Source organism: Stegostoma tigrinum, chromosome 11 (genome assembly GCF_030684315.1).
Source record: "Stegostoma tigrinum isolate sSteTig4 chromosome 11, sSteTig4.hap1, whole genome shotgun sequence".
NCBI lineage: Eukaryota > Metazoa > Chordata > Chondrichthyes > Orectolobiformes > Stegostomatidae > Stegostoma > Stegostoma tigrinum.
The window spans coordinates 16193610-16219210 of record NC_081364.1 but is presented as its reverse complement, the minus strand read 5'-3'; the positions used below and the strand labels follow the sequence as shown (position 1 = coordinate 16219210).

Below are 25601 nucleotides of genomic sequence, written 5' to 3'. Positions count from 1 at the left end.
TGAAGCATACAGTAGGATCAGGAACTACTGGTGACTCAATATTTAAATACACATTATAGTGGGATGTTGACTCATCTGCACTGGCTTCCAAGACCTATGTTGAGTAATCTAGTATGTAGAATTTAGTTGATTGTAAAGGCTACAAATTTCCTTTATTGTTCTTTTAGCCTATATATCCTTGGACTGAGGGGTTTGGTTACTGCGTAGGTTCTGTTTTGGAAAATGCGAATTACGTGAATGTCTAACACAAACATCTTTACATTTGGTACCGCTTCGCCCCCAAAGAAGTAACCTGGCAGAATCTTTATATTTTGAATTATGCTCTCAGCATCAACAATTACTAGACTAAGTAGGAGAAGCTTAAAAAAGAAAATACTGTCCACTCTTTTCAGAGATCATAGGGAAAAATAGGGTACCTGGGAACATTTTCCATGCTTCATCATAGCTTTCTTATCTATCAATGTGTTACACCTTTGGATTCTGGATGGGTGAAACAAGTACATTTGAAAACTGGATTTTCGCTATCAAGACTGGTAGGTCAAGTAGGGAAATTGACCAACAGATTGTTGGTCTTGCTGTATTTTCATGTCAGTGATGGTGTAACCAATCAGCACCCACTTCTCATGCTGGATAAAATGGCGTTCCTTTGTTCATATCTATTTCTTGCACCTAGTTCTGATTAGTGCAAGACAATAAGCTTCAACTTAACTTCTTGTCCCCTTTTAGCAATGTTTAAGTCCCATTCTAGGACTTGACCATATGATGGAGGCTGACACTTGAGTCCATTTTTGGTTTGGTGCTGCATTGTGTTTTTGGATAAATATTAAGTGTGTTCTGAGGAAGGGTCACCAGACCGGAAATGTTAACAGATGCTGCTAGACCTGCTGGGCTCTTCCAGCAACTTTGTTTTTGTTTCTGATTTACAGCATCTGCAGTTCTTTTGGTTTTTATTAAATATTAAGCTTGGTTGTTCAGATAGGTATTAGAAATAACATCATATTTTTAAATAAGAATAGGGAGTTCTTCTGTAATTCAGGCTGACATTTAGACCATAAGACCATAGACCTAAAGACATAGGAGCAGAAATTAGGCCATTCGCCCATCGTTCTGCTCTACCATTCAATCATGGCGATAAGTTCCTCAACCCCATTCTCATGCTTTCTCCCTGTAACCCTTGATCCCCTTGATAATCAAGAACCTATCTATCTCAGTCTTAAATGTACTCAATGACCTGGCCTCCACAGTCTTCCGTGGCAGTGAATTCCATTGATTCACCACTGCCTGGCTGAAGAAGTTTCTCTTTATCTCTGTTCTAAAAGGTCTTCCCTTTACTCTAAGGCTGTGCTCTCAGGCCCTAGTCTCTTCTACCAATGGAAGCATCTTCCCAACATCCACTCTGTCCAGGCCATTCAGTATTCTGTAAGTTTCAATTAGATACCCCCTCACCCTTCTAAACTCCAACGAATATAGTCCCAGAGCCCTCAAACGTTCCTCTTATGTTAAGCTTTTCACTCTTGGGACCATTTTTATGAACCTCCTCTGAACCAGCTCCAGGGCCAGTACATCCTTCCTGAGGTATGGGGCCTAAAACTGCACATAATATTCCAAATGTGGCCAGACCAGAGCCTTATAAAGCCTTAGGAATATATCTCTGCGTTTATATTCAAGTCCTCTCAAAATATCTTTTATCTTTAAAAAACAGCACCAAACCTGTTTAGAGATAATGGGAACTGCAGATGCTGGAGAATCCAAGCTAACAAAGTGTGAAGCTGGATGAACACAGCAGGCCAAGCAGCATCTGAGGAGCACAAAAGCTGACGTTTCGGGCCTGGACCCTTCATCCTCTCTGATGAAGGGTCTAGGCCCGAAACGTCAGCTTTTGTGCTCCTGAGATGCTGCTTGGCCTGCTGTGTTCATCCAGCCTCACATTTTATTATCTTGTATGCAAATTGGTTTCTGCTTTGGTCTCAGTGACAGCAGTGACATTTGAAAAATAGTTAATTATCAAGAAGTGCTTTGGAATATTTGGAGGAATTGAAACAGTGCAGTATAGAATCATATGAAATAGGAACAAAATTCACTAAGACAATGGCTAATTGATTGTGTCATTCATTCCACTGTCCTGCTTGTCCCTTGACTCACTGTTAGAATAAAAATCTGTTTAACTCAGTGTTGAATATATTCAAAGATCCATCTTTCAGTTCCAATTCAAAATTTTAAGACCACGCTGAGAGAAGAAATTCTTCCTTATCTCCATCTCTAAATGGGGGTGGGGCTTCTTATTTTCAAACTTTGTTCCCCAGTTCTAGAATCCTCAACATGGGAAGCATCCTCGCAGCATCTACCCTGTCAAGTCCTTTGAGAATCTTGTACATTTCATTCAGATCACTTCTTATTCTTTTAAACCTTAATGAGTATAAGCACAACATAAGACAGCAGCTGAGTGAACTGTCATTGAACTACTTCCGATGCAAATGTATCTAACCCCCCGCCAGTTAGTTTTCTCATGCTTTTAGGTTGTCATTTTGCAATGCATTGAGATTTTACAGTCTAACTCTGAATTTACACATTTTAATCATTTTAATTTCCTGTTTATTTCTTACGACTGTGATTGCTATGTAAACAAAATCTGGAAACAAGCCTGAGACTTCCCCCTCCCTTTCCCTATCCAAATATCATAGAACATAGAACATAGAAAAGTACAGCACAGTACAGGCCCTTCGGCCCACGATGTTGTGCCATGGAATAATCCTAATCCAAAAATAAAATAACCTAACCTACATTCCCCTCAATTCACTGCTGTCCATGTGCATGTCCAGCAGTCGCATGACTCCGCTTCCACGACGACCACTGGCAAACTATTCCACGCGCTCACAACTCTCTGAGTGAAGAACCTCCCTCTGATGTCTCCTCTATACCTTCCTCCTAACACCTTAAAACTATGACCCCTCGTGGCAGTCAATCCTGCCCTGGGGAAAAGTCTCTGGCTATCGAATCTATCCGTGCCTCTCATTACCAGTACACCTCGATCAGGTCACCTCTCTTCCTCCTTCTCTCCAGAGAGAAAAGTCCGAGCTCAGTCAACCTCTCCTCATAAGACAAGCCCTCCAGTCCAGGCAGCATCCTGGTAAACCTCCTTTGCACCCTCTCCAAAGCCTCCACACTTTTCCTATAATAGGGCGACCAGAACTGGACACAATATTCCAAGTGTGGTCTCACCAGGGTTTTGTAGAGCTGCAGCATAACCTCGCAGCTCTTAAACTCGATCCTCCTGTTAATGAAGGCCAAAACACCATATGCTTTGTTAACAACCTTATCCACCTGGGTGGCAACTTTGAGGGAGCTATGCACTTGAACACTAAGATCCCACTGTTCCTCCACACTGCCGAGAATCCTGCCTTTAATCCTATATTCAGCATTTAAGTTCGACCTTCCAAAATTCATCACTTCGCATTTATCCACGTTGAATTCCATCTGCCATTTCTCAGCCCAGCTCTGCATTCTGTCAATGTTTCGCTGAAGCCTGCAATAGCCCTCGATACTATCAACGGCACCTCCAACCTTTGTGTCATCAGCAAACATACTAACCCACCCCTCCACCTCCTCATCCAAGCCATTTATAAAAACTACAAAGAGCAGAGGCCCAAGAACAGACCCCTGCGGGACACCACTCAGCACAGACCTCCAGGCAGAATACTTACCATCTACAACCACTGTCTGCCTCCTGTCAGCCAACCAATTCTGAATCCAGACAGCCAAATCACCCCTTATCCCACACCTCCTGACTTTATGAATGTGCCTGCCATGGGGAACCTTATCAAATGCCTTGCTGAAGTCCATGTACACCACATCCACTGCTCGACCCTCGTCAACCTGTCTTGTGACTTCCTCAAAGAACTCAATAAGATTTGTAAGGCATGACCTACCCCTCACAAAGCCATGCTGACTCCCTTTAAACACGCTATGCTTTTCGAAATAGTCATAAATCCTATCCCTCAGAATTCCTTCCAAAACCTTGCTGACCATAGACATAAGACTGACTGGTCTGTAATTTCCAGGGATTTCCCTTTTCCCTTTCTTGAAAAGAGGAACAACATTTGCCTCCCTCCAATCTTCTGGTATGCCTCCCGTGGAGGGTGAGGAAGCAAAGATCTTTGCCAGCAGCTTAGCAATCTCCTTTCTCGCTTCCCAGAGCAACCTAAGATAATCTGGTCTGGTCCTGGGGACTCATCAATCTTAATGTTTGTCAAAATTTCCAGCACATCAACTTCCTCAATCTTGATCTGTTCAAGCCTGTTTTCCTGCTCCTCAAAGTTCTCATTCACAACAAGGTCCCTTTCCTTCGTGAAAACCGAAGCAAAAAACTCATTCAGGGCTTCCACTATCTGCTCAGACTCCAAGCACAAGTTCCCTACGCTATCCCTCATCAGCCCTACCTTCTCCCTGATCATTCTCTTATTCCTCACATATAAGTAAAATGCCTTCGGGTTCTCCCTAATCCTTCCTGCCAAGCCTTTGTCGTGCCCCCTCCTGGCCCTCCTCTGTCCACTTTTGAGCTCCTTCCGAGCAAGCCTGTACTCCTCTAAAGCTGTGCTAGACCCTTGCTTCCTCCACCTTACGTACGCTGCCTTTTTCTTTTTGACAAGAAGCACCTCTGTTCCCGTCATCCAAGGCTCCTTAATCTTACTCCTTCTTACCTGTCTCAGAGGAACAAATTTATACATCACTCGCAATAACTACTCCTTAAACAGCCTCCACATGTCTGCTGTGCCCTTTCTGTGGTACAATTGCTGCCAATATGTACTTCCCAACTCCTGCCTGATATCGTCATAGTTTCCTTTACCCCAGTTAAGTATCTTCGCCTGGTAACTGCTCCTTTCCCTTTCCATGGCTATGGTAAATGTGAGGCTGTTGTGGTCACTTTCGCCAAAGTGTTCTCCCACCACGAGATCTGACACTTGTCCTGGATCATTGCCGAGCACCAAATCCAAAGTGGCCTCCCCCCTCGTCGGCCAGTCCACATACTGAGTAAGGAAACCCTCCTGAACACACCTGACAAAAACGGCTCCATCCAAACCATCTGCACTAAGGAGGTTCCAATCTATATTGGGAAAGTTGAAGTCACCCATCACAACAACCCTGCTACATTTGCACTTTTCAACAATCTGCCGGCCAATGAGTTCTTCGATCTCCCTACTGCTATTTGGGGGTCTGTAGAAAACCCCCAGTGAGGTGACTGCTCCCTTGCTGTTCCTAACTTCCACCCATACTGAATCAGTCGACAAACCTTCCTCGGCAACCTCAGCCCATACCACCTCAGTAGACGAGTCCTCAAAGGTTCTTTCAGCTGCTGTTATACTGTCCTTGACCAACAAAGCCACACCTCCCCCTCTTTTACCACCTTCCCTGACCTTAATGAAAGATCTAAACCCTGGAACCTGCAACATCCATTCCTGACCCTGCTCTATCCATGTCTCCGAAATGGCCACAACATCGAAGTCCAAGGTACCTATCCAAGCTGCAAGCTCACCTACCTTATTCCGGATACTCCTGGCATTAAAGTAGACACACTTCAATCCAGCTTGCTGTCTGCCAGCACACTTCTGTGACAGTGAGGTCCTGACCATGTCCTCCCTACGCTCATCCTCCTGTGTACCAGGACTACACCTCAGTTTCCCATCCCCCTTCTGAGCTAGTTTAAATCTACCTGAATAGCACTAGCGAATTTCCCACCCAGGATGTTAGTGCCCCTCTGGTTCAAGTGGAGACCGTCCTGTTTGTAGAGGTCCCACCTTCCCCAGAATGAGCCCCAATTATCCATGTACCTGAAGCCCTCCCTCCTGCACCATCCCTGCAGCCACGTGTTCAGCTGAAATCTCTCCCTGTTCTTTGCCTCGCTATCACGTGGCATAGGTAACAAACCAGAGATGACCACTCTGTTTGTTCTAGCTCTCAACTTCCACCCTAGCTCCCTGAAATCCTGTCTGACATCCCTATCCCTCTTTCTACCTATGTCGTTGGTGCCTACGTGGACCACGACTTGGGGCTGGTCACCCTCTCCCCTCAGGACCCCAAAGACACGATCTGAGACATCACGCACCCTGGCACTTGGGAGGCAACACACCAATCGTGAGTCTCTTTCATTCCCGGCAAACCTTCTATCACTTCCTGTAACAATAGAGTCCCCAATGACTATCACTCTTTTCCTGTCCCCCCTTCCCTTCTGTGCAAGAGGGACAGACTCTGTGCCAGACACCTGCACCCTACTGCTTGCCCCTGGTAAGTCATCTCCTCCAACTGTATCAGTATCAAACTGTATTGCTGCTTTGCTGAATGTTACTCATTAACTTTCAAAACAATTTAAAATGTGAAAAACTGAATTTGCATGCGGCAGCATTATTTCTGAGACAGCTATAGCATACTTTTGATGACAGTCTTATCAAATTGTCAACAGACTTCCAGCTTTTATTCAGGATGAAGACCCATGGTTTTAAAAGGTTAAGGGTTTAAGAGAAGAAGTCTGACTATTTCAAAGTTGGTGCTTTGTTTTGAAACACGAAACATCTTTAAACTCTATAATTGTACATTGGGGATGGGGTTGACAGGTATTAACCTGAAGCTTTTGAATGCAGAGCGTACATGCATTGGAAAGAATGTGCAGAGCATTGTGCTTTTTTGATGAATAAAACATAGCCAGTTCATCCCCTCCAGTGATAGTACCAGAGAATAAATTAATAACTGAATCAAAGAGAAGTTGCAAATGAAGAGGAAACTCCTAAATTCCTTGGAGAGGAACTGGAGGAAAAGGAAAACTGAGAACAAAGTACGTGGCTTTCAGCTGAAGATTAAAGAATTTTTGAAAGCCCATGGTAGTGCAACATTAAGCCTGTGTCATTGCAGTAGGATGCTCATCTTTGAACAAGTTGGGAGACAGATTGTATTCATCTTTATGATAACGTTAGACCTTTATTAGCCATTGGATATAAAATAATGTGAGGTGATTGGTCTGAAGAATTTTTATCTTATTAATTTTTTAGAATATTTAGAATTAATATTTGTTTTAGAATGTTTTATTAACTTGTGCCTATATTCTGATCCATTCTTCAACTTGGGTCACCAATAGCAGTCTAGGGCATCATTGCCACTCACTATTCCATATCTGCCTCTTTGAATGCTCAAAGTGACCTAGAACAGTCATTCCTGCAGAGACGTATTCACCTGTAAATCGATGCAGTCTAGGATAGTGATGGTGAAATTAAACTTATTTCAGTCTAATATTTGGAACATAGGAACAGGATTAAGCACTTCAGCCCATTGTGGCTGTCTGCAATTCTCTGTGATTACAGCTGATCCATGACATTTACCCTGTTTAGTCCCTTTGAGTACATCGCTAATTCCATGAGATCACCTCTCAGTCTTCATAATTCGAGAGAATACAAGAACAGTTTACTCAATGTTATGTTTATAGGATCATCCCACTTTCCTGGAAAGAAGTCTGAATGAAGTTCCATTGCAGTCCCTGTATTTGATGCTTATAGTTGCTGATGGGGCTCAGATGCTGTTCAGTATTCAACAGTTTAAATTCTGTTTAAAAAATGAACGCTTGAGTGAACCAAAAAGCAGAACCATACTTCAACGGGGACTGCTAGATTGGGGTGGGTGGAGAGGAAGTGAAAGCTGGAAAATTCTATATTGGGCATGATTTTAAGCATCTAGGAATAATGGATGGAGATGCTTAAGGTATGTTCAGGGGCTTTTCTCTAAACTCTTGCATCAGATTTTCTTGGTTTTTTTTGTAGTTTATGCTGTGCCTTGACATACCATCAGCAACAGTGCAAACAGGTTAAGTGACTGCATCAATCCAGAAAATACAGACAGCAGCTTGTAGGCAGCATGTAATCAGATTAGATTTCAACCTAACAATATATTATCCATTTGTTCGTCACAACCCATACTCTTCTCTTTGCTTTCCTCGGTTTCATGATATTTTGAAGTAAAGACATTTCTGCTTTATTGCACTGTCATAATTTGAACATTGTATAAATTGTATAAGCAGCTATTTGACACAGGTAAGATAATATTTGTTGATTCTCAGGATATAGGTTTGAAAAAGATTTAAATCATAAAGAATGCCTTAGTGTGTCATTCAAACAATTGTAGATCTTTGAAACAAGTAAATACCATGTGACTGTTGAGATACGTAAAATGCTGTTAAATGCCAATTATTAAGGGCAATTAATTGTAAATGAGAAATAAGACTAATTAAATTGGATTCTGAAATTACATCTTGAGAGAATCATATCTTTTTAAATATCATGATCCTTTCTATGAATGATCTAAATTTAATAATGTGTAATTTGGAATTAACAGCTGTTTTGACAAGGTCAAAATTACTTAGCAGTTGCAGGGAAGTCAAATTGCTTTTGAAGTGGATGAAATAATAACAAAGGTAAAAGTGACACGGTCGACAGGATCACATGACAATCACACATGTTATGCAAGATATTTACTGGTGGTTGCAATGATACTAACTATATACTTACATGCATTTTATTTACAGATATGAGATGAAGAACATGTGCTGTTGGGATGTCTTTCCTTTTCAGTTCACTCTTTTAGTATGGGATTGTTCATAACTTACTGTTCAGCTGCTGTCATCATAATCATATCAAGCTGTAGAATTCTTGAACTTGGCAAGTTGCCTTAAGTTCTAGCCATTAAATGTTCATAATAAATGTACTTATTTGGAACAGTGCCAATTTACAATGTTGCATGTTACCCTGCTGTGTGCATGTGTCCTGATGTACTACATTCTTGCACCTAGTTTGAAATAAAAACAGGACATTCTGGAAATATTCAGAGCTAGCAGTACTTGTGGTGAGAGAAACAGAGTTTAAATTTCAGATTGACAGTTTTGGTGAACGGTCGCTGTTAATGTTAAGTGTTTCTGTCTACCCAGACCTGGCTAAAGATTGAGTTTCTTCTTAATTTTCTGTTTTTTTACTTCAGATTTTCAGCATCTGTTTTACTAATAAATATTATGAAGGGTAGCCAATCTAGCATTTATTGCAAACCCCTCACGGCCCTTGATCAATAGTAGTGAGCTGCCATTTTGAACCAATGCAGTAATTTGGGGTGTGCTATACACAGTGCTCTCAGTGTGAAAATTCCAGGATTTTGACTGAGCAGCACTGAAGAAACTGCAGTATAGTTACTAGTCAGAGTAGAGTGAGAAGAACTTGGAGCTGGTGTTATTCCTATGTGTACTGCTGTCTTTATCTGCCTAATAGTTGATGGCGTGGATTAGAAATGTGCTGATCGAGGACCCTTGGTGGTGAACGGCAGTGCATTGCTGCTGCCACTATGCATCAGCAGTGAAGGGAGTGAATATGAAAGGTGCCAATCAAGCCAGCTGCTTTATTCTAGATGATGTCAAACCCATAGAATGTTATTAAAGCTACAACTTCCTCCCCCGCGATCCAAACAAGTGCAGCGTATTCCATCACACTCCTGCCCTGGGTGTACACTGAGGAGTCGAGAGGTGATTTCTCAGTCTCTCATCTACGTTGCATAATTTCTTGTCAATGCTAATCCCCAGGATGTTGTTAGTTGGTGACTCAGTGATTTTTATAATGTCATTAATGGTCAAGTGTCAATATTTAGATTCTGTCTGTTGGAGATTCATTATACCTTAACAATCTAGGTGAAGGAACTGAGGGCATTGTCGCTAGGTTTGCAGATGACGCAGAGCTGTGCAGCAGGACAGATAGTGTTGAGGAGTTAGGGAGGTTGCAGAAGGACTTGGACAGGCTAGGAGAAAGGGCAAAGGAGTAGCAGATAAAATACAATGTGGGAAAGTGTGATGTTATGCACTTTGGTAGGAAGAATAGAGGCGCAGACTATTTCCTAAACAGGGAAAGGCTTCGGAAATCTGAAGCACAAAGGAACTTAGGAGTCTTTGTTCAGGATCTTGTTAAGGTTAACATGTAGTTCAGTTGGCAGTTAGAAAGGCAAAGACAGTGTTAGCCTTCATTTTGAGAGGGTTAAAATACGAGAGCAGGGATGTACTGCTTTGGCTCTGGTCGGACCACATTTGGAATACTGTGAACCATTTTGGGCACCATATCTACGGAAACATTTGTTGACCTTGAAGGAGCCCTAGAGGAGGTTTACAAGAGTGATTCCTGGATGAAGGTCTTGTCCTATGAGGACCTATTGAAGACTCTGGATCTGTACTTGATGTAGTTTAGAAATGGATGATAGAAATGAAATGAGATGGATCTTGAAACTTCCAGAATACTGAGAAGCCTGGATAAAGTGGACTTAGAGAAGATGTTTCTAATAGCAGGAGAGGCTAAGACTCAACAGCACAACCTGACAGTGAAGGGATGATCTTTCAGAGGAAGATTTTCTTCCGCCAGAGGGTAGTGAATGTGTGAAATTCATTGCCACAGAAATTTGTGGATTCCAAGTCACTGAGTATATTTAAGACAAAGATAGGTTCTTGATTAGTCAGGGAATCAAAGGTTACAAGGAGAAGGCAGAAAAGTGGGGTTGAGAAATAAAGCCATGACAGAACAGACTCTATGTGTGGAATGGCCACACGCTGGTTTTATTACTAATGGTCATTACCTGGCATTTGTGTGGCATGAATTTTGCTCGCCACTTATCAACTCAAGCCTGTGCATTGTACAGGTCTTGCTGTATAAAAACCTGAGCTTCATCAGTGTCTGAGTGGTCATGAATGGTATTAAGCACTGTCCAATCATCTGTGAACATTCCCACTTCTGACCTCATATGGAGGGCAGGTCATTGATGAAGCAGCTGAGGATGGTTGGTCCTCAAACCACTTGGAAAACTCCAGCAGTGATGACCTAGAGCTGAGATGGCTGATCTCTAACAACCACAACTGGTGCCTGTTCTCCTATGTTTGACTGCACCCATTGGAGAGCCCTCCCATTTTTCAGTTTTGTGACGGCTCCTTGCTGAAATGTAGCCTTGATGGCAGGGACACTCACTTGTACCTCACATCTGAAGTCTAGCCCTTCTGTTTATGTTTGGACCGCAACTGTAACATGGTCAGAGGTTGAGTGGCCTTTTGTGAAATCCAGGCATTAGTGAGTGGTTTATTGCTGAGCAGTTCTGCTTGAAAAGATTGATGACAATATTTTCCATTATTTTGAGCATTGACTTAGAGGGTGGGAATTGGCTGATTTGGTTTTGTCTTGCTTTTTATATGCAGGATAATTTTGCACTGTTGGGTAGATGTCAATGTTTTAGCTGTACTGGAACAGCTTGGCTAGGGCCATAGCTGGTTCAGGAATGCATGTTTTCAGTGCCAACATAATCAGGTCTCATATACTTTGCAGTATCTAGTGCTTTTGGCAGCTGCTTGATGAATTGAGTTAACTGAATTGGTTGAAGTCTGGCAACTATGATAAAGGGGACCTCAGGAGGTGGCTGAGATGGATTATCCAGTCGACATGTTTGGGTGAAGACGAATGCAAATGCTTTGGTCTTGTCTTTTGTGTTGATATGTTGGACTTCCCCGTTATTTAAGATGGTGATATTTGAGGTGCCTCAAATTTAATGTTTTGATTGGCCATCACCATTTTGACACTGGAGGTGGATATAATGTTTGTGAGCTTGCTTGGCCCTGTCTATTGTGTGCAGCTTCCTCTGTTTGCAAGTAGTCCTATGTTGTATTGCACCAAGTTGACACTTCATTTTTCAGCCTCTCTGGTGCTGCTCCTGGCATTGCATTCCTTCAGTGAACCAAGGTTGATCACTTGACTTGGTGATATTGTTAGAGTGGTGGACGTGCCAGGCCATAAGATTACAGATGGTGGGTGAATATGCACCTACTGCAGATTACCTACAACGCCTTATGAGTGCCCAATTTTGAGATGCTAGATCTGTTTGAAGTCTGTTCTATATAACACAATAACAGTACCACACAACACAATTAAGTGTATCCCCATTGTGAAGATAGGGCTTCATGTTCACAGGGATTGTGCAATAGACATTCCTACTGATACTGCCATGGGCATCTTTGCATCTGATGAGGATAAGGTCAGTTAGATTTTTTTCTCCTGTTGTTGATTGCTCCACCAGTTGCTGCAGACCCAGTCTAGTAGCCACATTTTTTAAGACTTGCCGGCTCAGTATCTCAGTCAATAGTGGTGTAGCTGAGCCATGTTTGGTGATGGATATTGAAGTCCTTCATCCAGAGTATGTTCTCAGCCATTGCCACCTCACTCCTCGCTCCAAGTAGTGTTCAGCATGGAGTGCTATTGCTTCGTCAGTGAAAGGTAGTTGGTAGGTTGTAATCAACAGGTCTCCTTGCCTCTCTTTGACCTGATGCAATGAGATTTCGTGGGGTTAGGAGTTGAATACTACTAGAGTACGTCTTTCCTGACAGTATATCACTCAGTTGTCATGTATGTTGAGTCTGTCTGCTGGTGGGACAGACCTGACCTAGAGATGGTGATGGGGGTGTCTGGCACATTGTCTTTGAAATGCTGTTCTCTCCCATTACACAACAAAGTCGACAGGAATATCATGGTACTGAAGAGTGCAATAGATTTTTTTTTACAACTTACAACTATGCAAAAATTGTATTCCTTAGGCAATTTTGTTTAACTATTAAGTTACAACAGAGGAATACACTTGCAATAGTCTGTCATGCTTCAGATGATCCTCCTGTAGTATGAAACTTAAATATCCTCCATGCTCATGCTATCATTACTATATCATATCTGTTAAAGCCATACTGACAATGAGATGCAACACAAGACCATTTAATGTTTGCTCAGTTTGATTTTTGTACCATTAAAGTTGTTTTACATGTGGAATCTTGTGGCTTCACACTTTCACCAAGACGCCCTGGATTTTGAATTTCTTTTAGAATAGTTGCCGGCCTAGATTGAGACTATAACAGTATATCAACCCCTGAACTCCCTGGGCCCATCACCACCACCTTGCCCTGTGTATTTGTGCAAAACCGGTCTCTACAAGTGAGGTTCATGAAATTGGAAACAACTGAAATGTAATCTTATTTGATATGGCAGTCTATTTTTTTGCTGTAGGAGGAGTAGAAGTAATATACTCTGAAGAATGGTAATTTTAATAGAACATAGGACATTACAGGCCCTTTGGCCCTCGATGTTGCGCCGACCTGTGAAACCAATCTGAAGCCCATCTAACCTACACTATTCCATTATCATCCATATGTTTATCCAATGACCATTTAAATGCACTTAAACTTGGTGAGTCTACTACTGTTGCAGGCAAGGCATTCCACGCCCTTACTACTCTCTGAGTAAAGAACCTACCTCTGACATCTGTCCTCTGTCTATCACCCCTCAATTTCAAGCTACGTCCCCTCGTGCTAGCCATCACCGTCCGAGGAAAAAGGATCTCACTGTCCACCCTATCGAATCCTCTGATCATCTTGAATGTCTCTATTAAGTCACCTCTTAACCTTCTTCTCTCTAACAAAAACAGCCTCAAGTCCCTCAGTCTTTCCTCTATACCAGGCAACATCCTGGTGAATCTCCTCTGCGCCCTTTCAATGCTTCCAAATCATTCCTGTAATGCAGCAACCAGAACTGTACGCAATACTCCAAGTGTGGCCACACCAGAGTTTTGTACAGCTGCAACATGACCTCATGGCTCCGAAACTCAATCCCTCTACCAATAAAACCCAACACACCGTGCATCTTGTTAACAACCCCATCAACCCGGGTGGCAACTTTCAGGGATCTATGCACATGGACACCGAGATATCTGTGCTCATCCATACTACCAAGAGTCTTACCATTAGCCCAGTATTCTGTATTCCTGTTACTCCTTTCAAAGTGAATCACCTCACACTTCTCCGCATTAAACTCCATTTGCCATCTCTCAGCCCAGCTCTGCAGCTTATCTATGTCCCTCTGTAATCTGCAACATCCTTCCGCACTACCCACAACTCCACCGACTTTAATGTCATCTGCAAATTTACTAACCCATCCTTCTACGCCCTCATCCAGGTCATTTATAAAAATGACAAACAGCAGTGGCCCCAAAACAGATCCTTGCGGTACACCACTAATAACTGAACTCCAGGATGAACATTTCCCATCAACCACCACCCTCTGTCTTCTTACAACTAGCCAATTTCTGATCCAAACTGCTAAATCACCCTCAATCATATGCCTCCATATTTTCTGCACTAGCCTACTGTGGGGAACCTTATCAAACGCTTTACTGAAATCCATAAACACCACATCAACCACTTTACCCTCATCCACTTGTTTGACCACCTTCTCAAAGAACTCAGTAAGATTTGTGAGGCATGATCTACCCTTCACAAAACCGTGTTGACTATCCCTAATCAAATTATTCCTTGCTAGATGATTATAAATCCTATCTCTTATAATCCTCCAACACTGTACTCACAACCGAAGTATTGCTCACTGGTCTGTAATTACACGGTTGTATCTACTCCCCGTCTTGAACAAGGGGACAACATTTGCTATCCTCCTGTCTTCTGGCACTGTTCCTGCAGACAATGGTGACATAAAGATCAAAGCCAAAGGCTCTGCAATCTCCTCCCTAGCTTCCCAGAGAATCCTAGGATAAATCCTATCCGGCCCAGTTATCTATTTTCACACTTTCCAGAATTGCTAACACCTCCTCCTTGTGAACCTCAATCCCGTCTTGTCTAATCCTCCTTGTGAACCTCAATCCCTATAGTCTAACAGTCTAATAGCCTGTTTCTCAGTATTCTCCTCGACAACATTGTCTTTTTCCTGTGTGAATACTGACGAAAAATATTCATTTAGCGCCTCTCCTATCTCTTCAGACTCCATGCACAACGTCCCACTACTGTCCTCGACTAGCCCTAATCTTACTCTAGTCACTGTTTTATTCCTGACATACCTATAGAAAGCTTTAGGATTTCGTTGACCCTACCTGCCAAAGACTTCTCATGTCCTGTCCTGGCTCTTAGCTCTCTCTTTAGATCCTTCCTGGCTAACTTGTAACTCTCAAGCGCCCGAATTAACCTTCACGCCTAATGTTTACATAAGTCTCCTTCTTTCTTTTGACAAGAGATTCAACTTCTTTAGTAAACCACGGTTCCCTCACTCGACCACTTCCTCCCTGCCAGACAGGTACATACTTATCAAGGACACCCAGTAGCTGTTCTTGAACAAACTCCACATTTCAATTGTGCCCAGCCCCTGCAGTTCCCTTCCGCATCCTCTGCATCCTAAATCTTGCCTAATCGCCTCATAATTGCCTTTCCCCCAGCTATAACTCTTGCCCTGCGGTATATACCTATCCCTTTCCATCGCTTAAGTAAATGTAACCGAATTGTGTCACAATCACCAAAGTGCTCACCTGTCTCCAAATCTAACACCTGGCCTGGTTCATTACCCAGTACCAAATCCAACGTGGCCTCGCCTCTTGTTGGCCTATCTATATGCTGTGTCAGGAAACCCTCCTGCACACGTTGGACAAAAACAGATCCATCTAAAGTACTCGAACTATGCGTCTCCAGTCAAAATTTGGAAAGTTAAAGACCCCATAACACCTACCCTGTTACTTTCGCTCCTATCTAGAATCACCTTTGCTTTCCTTTCCTCTACATCTCTGGAACTTTCGGAGGCCTACAGAAAACTCCCAACAGGGTGACCTCTCCTTGTCTGTTTCTAACCTCAGCCCATACTACCTCAGTAGACGAGTCCTCATCAAACATTCTTTTCTGCCTTCGTAATTTTATCCTTGTCACACAATGCCACACCTCCCCCTCTTTTTACCACCTTCCCTGACCTTACTGAAGTATCTAAACCCTGGAACCTGCTATATCCATGTCTCCGGAATGGCCACAACATCGAAGTCCTGGGTGCCAACCCATGCCGCAAGTTCGCCCACCTTGTTCTGGATGCTCCTGGCATTGAAGTATACACACTTCAAACCACCTTCTTGCCTACTGGTACAGTCCTGCAACCTTGAAACCTTATTCATGACCTCACTACTCTCAACCTCCTGTACACTGGAGCTACAAATCAGGTTCCCAACCCCCTGCTGAATTAGTTTAAACCCTCCCGAAGAGCATTAGCAAATTTCCCCCCCCCCAGGATATTGGTACCCCTCTGGTTCAGTTATAGACCATCCCATTTGTAGAGGCCCCACCTACTCCAGAATGAATCCCGATTATCTGAATCCCTCCCTCCTGCACCATCCCTGTAGCCACGTGTTCAACTGCTCTCTCTCCCTATTCCTCGCCTCACTTGCACGTGGCACGGGTAACAAACCAGAGATAACAACTCTGCTTGTTCTAGCTCTAAGCTTCCAACCTAGCTCCTTGAATTTTTGCCTTACATCCCCATCCCTTTTCCTACCTATGTCGTTGGTGCCTGTGTGGACCACAATTTGGGGCTGCACCCCTCCCCCATAAGGGTCCCAAAAACACTATCAGAGACACCAAGGACCCTAGCACCTGGGAGGCAGCACACCCACCACGGGGTCTCATTCCCACAGAATCTCCTATCTGTCCCCACTAACTATGGAGTCCCCAATGACTAATGCTCTCCTCCCTTCCCTTCTGAGCACCAGGGACAGACTCTGTGCCAGGGGCCTGGACCCCAAGGCTTACCCCTTGTAAGTCTCTCCCCCCCCCCCACCCAGCAGTATCCAAAACGGTATACTTGTTATTGAGGGGAACGGCCACAGGAGATCCCTGCACTGTCTGCCTGTTCCCTATCTGTCCCCTGACTGTAACCCATCTACTTTTTTCCTATATCTGAGGTGTGACTACTTCCCTGTAACTCTTCTCAATTAACCCCTGGTCCACCCGAATGATCCGAAGTTCATCCAGCTCCAGCTCCAGCTCCAGCTCCAGCTCCTGTTCCCTGAATGCTGAAGCAGGAAATGATAATGCTGGTAGCAAACTCTTTATTAACATAAGGTATGTTGTTACTTTATTCAAAGTAAAATCGTAAGAAAAACTGCCTTAAACAGTTGTTGGCATCCTGTTCTGTTATACCAGATGCCACCTCCCTAATGTCCTATTTGATGTACCTCACCTCCTATATCATATTCCTTGCTAAGAAAATATCACTTAAAATTAATGTCTTCCATACAGAGTACCAGGAGGTTACCACCTCTAGCACATGACTACTTTTTAAAAAAAAACCTGCCCTTCCTTTGGTTGGTTTTAAATATTTCCCAATTGGCCAGTGTATTGAGCAGCTACATGTCTGTCGAGTGAGTTTGCCTCTTTTGTGATAAAATTTTGTGATATTGTTCCATAGAGGAATTTTTTTGGAAATTATTCTACGCTGTCTCTTGATTTTGTGTCCACAGATGCAAAATCACATGTTGGAATATCCAAATGTTGATTTATGTTCTCCCAGCATATGCCAAAAGTAGTGCAGTGGAATTTTTATTCTTGGTGATGCTCACTGTGGTTTAATGGCGCTTTTATTCTGTGGGTTTGCCTGTACTCTCAAATGGTTTGACCCACTCAATATTATTCTGCTTGGACAGCCATCAGAGACAGGAGATGCTGATCCCAATAGTGTGAATATAATTTGAAGCTAGATCAAAAGTTAACTTCATTGTTCCACTGTCCTCCGCTAATAATGTTATCTGATATACTGCTTCTGATTCCATCAATTATTGACAAACTGTACTGAACTTCCACTAAAACGATCTATTATAGAGTAACAATATTTAATGTCCCCTTGCTAATAGAAGAAACCGTATAATAGTCCCACTGTTTATAACAGTCACTGATGTTGATAAACTGACATAGCATGCATTATTTACAAGTCACATGGTTTAGAAAAGAAATATAAAATGCTTTCTCAAAAACAATGTATATTTACTGACAGCATATAAATTAGAAATTAACCTCCATAAGTAAGGCAAATTTCTGCTAACAACAAATTTAAATTATCTGAGAAGAAAACATGTTCCCTATAGACATTTTATTTTTCCCACTGATGTTTGTTCATTTATTTTATCCATGGGGATAAGTTGCTGCTTTTAAGTGGAGAAATCAAAAATGTGAAAATTTTCCTAGTATAATGTTATTTGTGGCATAGATTGAGGATGGAGTAGGAAAGCCCACACCCTGCACTCCCAACCTGGCTGGCTTCATTGTGAAGATAGGCATCTCCTAGCCCCTCACAATTTCTTCTGCAGTCAGACCAGCTTGTTCATGAAGTGGTTCATGGACCCTTGGAGGAGTCATGAGCCGCAGTCTGGATTCATAAACCTGTTTAAAGGTAAGGGCCAAATGTGTCCATCTTGCCCTGTCCGTATTCACTCATGTCTCCTAAATTTCCCAGGGCCTCTCTCATCCTCTAGGCTAACTCAGGGCATTTCAGTATCCATTTTGTACAGAACCAATGAACCATATAGTAACAAGATCTTTAGATGTAGACCTTCATAAAAACACCCATTCATAATTTCCTTTAAAAACTTCTGTGACTGTCAGTTTAGTCCTTGGGCTGACCTGGACACATTTTTTTAACTTTCTCACCAATGTTTCTTTCTGCGTTGCTGTGAGGATGTTGAAAACTTCCACCTTTGAAATAATCTGCTTCACATGGCTAGTGTTATTACTGTCAAATTGCTGCGGTGCCACATTTAACTTGGCTTTTTTTTTTCCCCAAGCGACAGTGATCAATATACACAGTAATGTTCCAACTTCCACCGGATTTACGAGAAGTAAGCTGGATTTTATTGAGTGGAAGAGATTATATCAGTGATGTGCTTTCATTGACATGTGCACTTTAACTCTGGTCAGGTGATCATTGCGAAGTGGACAGTCAGTCTGGGCGTTGCTCTCCCGGTGTGTGCAGAAATGGCGGAACCTGCACGAACCTCCCAGCAGGCGGATTCCAGTGTAATTGTCCTTCAGGAGGATATGAGAAGCCATACTGTGAAGTGACAGCCCGATCTTTCCCACCAAAGTCGTTTGTGATGTTTCATGGCCTGCGACAAAGATTTCACATGACAATCTCCCTGTCGTAAGTATTACGTATACCCTGTGCTTTTTCTGATGAGAAATTGGTTCTGCTGAAATGAAATACAGTAATCAAAAATGCTCGATGTGGTATGGGAAACATTCCATTTGTTAATTATTCCGGTGTAATTTGTGTACCTTAAAAGACAGTTTATCAAAACGCTCCTTGAGATTTATCCTAATGGAATTGAGGATGGAATCTTTCAGAAACAATTGATTTGGAAGCTGCAATATTGTGTTACTCACGGAGCATGTTTCTGCTGCAAGATTTTAGCACTTCGAATGATCATGTTCAATGAAGTCATTTCTCCAAATATGAATGAAGTGGATGACTGTGTAGGAGTCGCAGATTTATTCTCCGAGTGAGTGAGATGTCTCTAAATTCGCTGAGGTTTGCTTAGACTCCGAAAAAGTGAGTGCATTCAAAATGCAGCATCAAAAGTACGCCATGATCTGTGAGAGCTTCTGATGCCATGATTCATTCTTAGATACAAATATTGTAGAGGTGGCCCTGTAAATCTCTACACAATGGGATTTGTGATTTATTTTTGTCTGATGGCAGGTGCCAATAGGAATTGAGCTTTGGCTAATGGAGTGGACAAGTTTTACTGATTGAAGTAACTAATGGCAATAAGGTTGGTGGTTGAAACTAAGGTTGGAATTTCCTGGCAGAAGTAAAAGCAGAGAGATTTGTTGATTGGAATGGCGAGTCTGGAATTGCTAACTCTTGTGGAGCAGGGCTGAAGCACTGGGTTGCTGCTCAGAACCTCTTACCAAATTTGCACAGACCATCAGACCATAAGACATAGGAGTGGAAGTAAGGCCATTCGGCCCATCAATTCCACTCCGCCATTTAAATCATGGCTGATGGGCATTTCAACACCACTTCCCTGCACTCTCCCCGTAGCCCTTGATTCCTTTTGAGATCAAGAATTTGTCGATCTCTGACTTGAAGGCATCCAACATCCCGGCCTCCACTGCACTCTGCGGCAATGAATTCCACAAGCCCACCACTCTCTGGCTGAAGAAATGTCATCTCATTTCAGTTTTAAATTTACCCCCTCTAATTTTAAGGCTGTGCCCACGGGTCCTAGTCTCCCCGCCTAACGGAAACAACTTCCTAGCGTCCACCCTTTCTAAGCCATATGTTATCTTGTAAGTTTCTATTAGATCTCCCCTCAACCTTCTAAACTCTAATGAGTACAATCCCAGGATCCTTAGCCGTTCATCATACGCTAAACCTACCATTCCAGGGATCATCCGTGTGAATCTTCGCTGGACCCGCTCCAGGGCTAGTATGTCCTTCCTGAGGTGTGGGGCCCAAAATTGGACACAGTATTCTAAATGGGGCCTAACTAGAGCTTTATAAAGCCTCAAAAGCACATTGCTGCTTTTATATTCCAACCCTCTTGAGATAAACGACAACATTACATTCGCTTTCTTAATTACAGACTCTATCTGCAAGTTAACCTTTCGAGAATCCTGGACCAACACTCCCAGATCCCTTTGCACTTCTGATTTGTGAATTTTCTCACCATTTAGAAAATAGCCCATGCCTGTATTCTTTTTTTCCAAAGTGCAAAACCTCACATTTACTCACATTGAATTTCATCAGCCATTTCCTGGACCACTCTCCTAAACTGTCGAAATCTTTCTGTAGCTTCCCCACCTCCTCAGTACTACCTGCCTGTCCACCTATCTTCATAGTTATACAAACTTCCAAGGGGAAAAACAAAGGAATACTCCAGTAGACGTGATTTGCGTGTGCTTGAGATATGAGGAGACTTTGCAGTTCTAGGGAATTTGCACCTAGTTGAACTCACCAATAAAAGGATTAATGGGAAGAAATGATCTATCTATCTATTCGGTGATGTCAGTAGAATCACCTTCTGCTGTGCCAGTTGATGGAATACTGACCTGAGTAAGTGGTGGCCATTAATTTGCAGTCATTTGAGATAGAATTCTATTGAAAACTGGAACAAAAATAGATTTAATTTTTGCTTATGGATTGCAAGTGGATTGATATTCCTGCTGGCATACTGGAACTAATTCAGATAGACTAGTGGAACTGCAGCATTGTTGTGCTGACCTTAACCAAACCAAATTCATTTCACAGGCTCTGATTTGTCCTACATCAGGCTCTTCAATTCAACCAGGAATGGGTATTAAGGAGTGAGCACCAGTAGGTTAATATTAAATTGAAACAGTGTTTGATTAAATTTGTATTTAAATGATACGAGAGAGGTTTTTTTGTCATTATCTTTACCAGCTATTGTATGGTGCAGAGGTTGAACAGGAGTCTTACTGGGCGCCAATCAAATATTTTATCAGTATTTAGCACAGAGAAATAAAATGAGGGGTTTACAAAATCAAATATGTTAAAGATCACATCTCAATTCCACTAAAAATTCTAAGCTAACTAATGGAGAGGGAAAGAAGAAAGCAGCTGTGTTTAATATTTATAAAATATAAAGCTTTTCTAGCTCCATCACTTGGAAGTAATCCAGTTTAACGTTCAAGACTTTCAGCTTTTGTGGACAGCAAAAAATTGCATTTTCTTTTTTTGGCTAATTGTACAAGTTAGAGAGCATGATGCTAAGTACAGGTCTTAAAAGTGTATTGATTGTGATGTTTGATCCCAAAGCATCTTTTTCCTTTATTCATTCATGGGATGGTGGCATCACTAGGTAACAGCATTTATTGCACATCCCTAATTGCCCAGAGGGCAATTAAGAGTCAACCACATGCTGGGGTCTGGAATCACATATAGGCCAGACCAGGTAAGGATGGCAGTTTCCTTTCCTGAAGGACATTAGTGAATTAGATGGGTTTTTCCGACAATCAACAGTGGCTTCATGGTTATTATTAGACTCTTCATTCCACATATTTTAAAATTGAATTTAAATTCCGTCATCTGCCATGATGTGATTCGCACCACGGTCCCCAGAACATTATCTGGGTCTCTGGATTAGTAGACCAGTGATTGTACCATGAGGCCATCACCTCCTGTAAAATGCCAATGCCGGGAAGTCGATGTTGGTTGTGACCAGAATAAAACTAATGGGACCTTTTTGTAATCTGACTCACAGCAGAAACACTGTCATTTCCACTTGTATAAAGTTCCCCAATGGAAATCCTGGAAAAGGAGCCTGGTATGATTGCAACTAGGGAAGCTAAAGGAAAGAAATACCATATGGTGCTATTGTTGCACCGTGTTGCACGAGTGGCATACCACATGAGTAACACGTTTGCTTGGAGATAGTTTAGAAGATTGAAGGACTGTTTACCTAAAAATAACTTTTAAGAACAACGCAGGACTGGGTGTTACAGTATGTAAGGTGGATTTTCAAGTCTGGGACTTGAGCTTGGCTTGATGGCAGGTTGCCAGACTCTGAAATGCATTTGGACCTTCATCTGAGCCTGATCACATGGAATCCAGGGTGTAGAATTGATTCTACCTTGCATTAGCAGGGAATTTCACTCAGTGACACACTTGGGTGACCGTCATGAGAAATGGAAAGTGAGTGTTCCTTGAGGATTTGTCCTGTGTCATCAGCTTTTTATGATATTTGTCAATGAATTGAATGCAAAGGAACGAAGTTATGCACCCAAATTTGTGGGTGACATGAATTAGAAGGTACAGTTAATTGTGAAAATGGGAATAAATTATAACAGGTTCAGTGAGTAGCGAAAGCTGTGGCAAATAAACTTAAGCATGGGGGATGTTAGTTTACCCATTTTGGATCAAGAAAGTCAAATGGAGTTGGATATCTAATTATACATCGCAGTACAAAAAGCAATCAAAAATCAGCATATAATGTTGATCTTTATCACATTGCACTGGTATACCAAGGGAGGAAGTTATTCTTTAGTAGTTATACGAAGCCCTGATTCACCTTCTAACTAGAGAACAATGTTCTGTTCGGTATACTGCATCTCAAGAAGAATGCCCTTCAATTTAAATGATGAAGGGGTCATCTCATGGAGGTCTCTAAAAATGAAACAGCGAATCAATAGAATAGTTCTAGAGTGCAGAGTCTTGTAGAAGTTTCAGCGATGTCAAATTGGTTGACAGATCTGACGAGGCCTATCGACATCGGTAGTATTTTACCTCAGATTTTATACTTCGATGAAGGTGTTTTGAGTTAACAATTAAGCAAGGTTTTAGCTTATTAAATGCCTTATTAATAGATCAAGTCTCCTTATTTTAATTCAGTTTCCTAGCTTACTAAACAGTCCGAATAAACTAGATGTCGAGAAATCTCAAAGTGGAAACCAGAGTGGGTAGCTGGTAAATTCAGCTTGTCCCTTGCTCCAGAGAACCCTCATGTTGCATATCAGGCTGCACCATCTCAGGGTATGCTGTATGGGCACCAGGCACGCAAATGCCAAGTGAATGCATAAAGGGATCCAGCATGCACCAGTCTCGAAGAACCCTCATGACACAACCTCAGTCCACTTACAGGGCAATTCTGCATCTTAGGGTGCACCAAAACAATCACTGTAATGCAGCAATAAGGATGCTGTGTGGTCACAGACATGCACTCAGCTCAGGGACGTGTGGGGCCTTTACTTGCTATCATATGGCTCACTGATTCTGAGTCCACATGGATGCTCAGAATTACCCTTTCTTGAGTTATCTTGTCCTGCCATTATGAGTTTCACCCCCTCAGCTAGAGATACCAGGCTCATAAGACCTCTACTTTGCTTTATAGCTTAGCATTGACACACAGGAAACTTGTCATGGTTGCCCGCAAGCCTCAGTCAAATAAAGAGGATAGCTTTCGCTCATGGGTCCCGGCACAGTGAGTCTGAGGAACTAGAAAATAGAAGCAGGAATAGGCTATTCGGCCCTTTTGTGCCTGTTCTGCCATTGTGTGATTAAGGCTGATGATCTGACTGAGTACTCTGGTCATGCTTTCTCCCCATGGCCTTTGATCCCTCCAATCCTATGAACTATATTTTCTACTGGAAAATATTCAATGTTTTGGCCTCAAGTACTTTCTGTGGCAGAGAATTCCACAGGCTAGACTGATAACGTAGATTATAGTTGGCAGGATTTTATCCTATGCGGCAATACCCCAGTAGGTGTTTAATAAGTAGGCCAAAACTGAACAAGCTCTCTGACATCAGTAAGGCAAGGATAGCCTAGGGGTGAGGAGCTGAATGTCACATAGCCCGCCGTTCGTCTTGACTCTCTGCTTCACTGTGTGCTGATTTCTTCTTGAAAAGACAGAAGGTCAGGTTATTATGAGAAATGAAGGCTGGTAGCACAATTGCTTTTATTTTTGCTGCTTGCGGTGGTGAGTTGGGGTAGGTGGTGGTGAGTAGGCAATGCAGAGGGTGTGCAGAACTTGTGGTGACAGGGTTTGGAGTAGATGAGGGTGACTAAGGGAAGATGCTGCAGGCGATAGGAAGAGTGTGGAGCATGGCCCTTAGTGGGATGTGGGTACAGTGGTAGAGATAGAATAAGTGCAAAGTACCAGAGAGAAGATGGTGGCACTGGTGTTGGCAGAGTAGAGGAGGGCATTGATCTTCTTCCTACACTGCAGAGCATTCCTCCAGTTAGCTGAGTCTACAGTGTCCCAGGTGGCACTGTTGGATCAGGCTGGCATAGTCTGGTGTTGTAGCCTTCCCTGCTGGGCCTGGAAGAAGACTAAAGCCCACTTTTGCATACCCTATCCAGTAGAACTCCAGATTCCTGCTGGCAAAGTATGTGCCAATTTCTACCTGTTTGCCATATTCAGGGCAAATGTTAGGAACCTTACAGTGCTCCAGACTGACTGTTCTTGCCCAGGTGCACTATGGGCTTTTAAAGATGACGCGGGCATTAAAAAATGCCAGTCTTGTGGCAGGTATTCACCGTGTCGCAAGTTGTTCTAGGAATGACACATGATAAGGTGGGGATGGAATCAGGCACTAGCAACGAAATGGGTCAGGCAGTTAGAGAGGTGAATTTGGCTAAGATATGACAAGAAATCTCATTGGTCCTTGTTGTGAAAATCCCTTGAAAAATCTGATGCAATTTGCACTCAGCCAAAAGAAAAATGCAAGATGCAACCCACAAAGAAATTATTTACTCTGGTGGAGGAGTTCAAAACATGTGAGCACCAATTTGGGTCAGACCATGTATGTGTAATCATGAAACGCTTTCTAGCTCGAAGCGTAGTTCCACATTTCCACTGTCTTTTTTGAAGAGGTTGTGCATGCTGGGTAAATTGAAATTTTCCAGCCTGCACATGAATAAATAAAGATGAAAAAACTGATTACAGGCACAGTATAACTGAACAGCAGAAACCTTGACAAGCTGCCCCTGTTCCTCTCCGTGTAAATGTCTGCCACCGTCTGTCTTGTTTTATCTCCGGCCTATGCTGCCTTGAATTCGAAATTTGTACCTTTAATTACAATGCCCTCTGTTCTTTCAGCCCACCACTCTGGCCATTTAAAGCTGGATTTGTGTGCAAGCTCTCTTTTTTTCAGCTTCACCCTGTTTTCAGCCACTTTGCTGTCTGCTCTGGAACTCTCTAAATCCATCCATTTGTTACCCTTCTATGTGGCTTTAAAAGCCTCCCCAAAA

General features: G+C 42.5%; 1 protein-coding gene across 1 annotated transcript in view; it reads left to right on the top strand.

Annotated features, from left to right (window-relative positions):
- The window catches only part of celsr3 (cadherin, EGF LAG seven-pass G-type receptor 3), a 262123-nt gene that overhangs the window by 49927 nt on the left and 186595 nt on the right, over positions 1–25601 (top strand). Inside the window, exon 3 of the mRNA XM_048547414.2 lies at positions 18806–19028. Within this exon, the coding sequence (XP_048403371.2) occupies positions 18806–19028 (223 nt within the window). The remainder of the gene's footprint in view (positions 1–18805; positions 19029–25601) is intronic.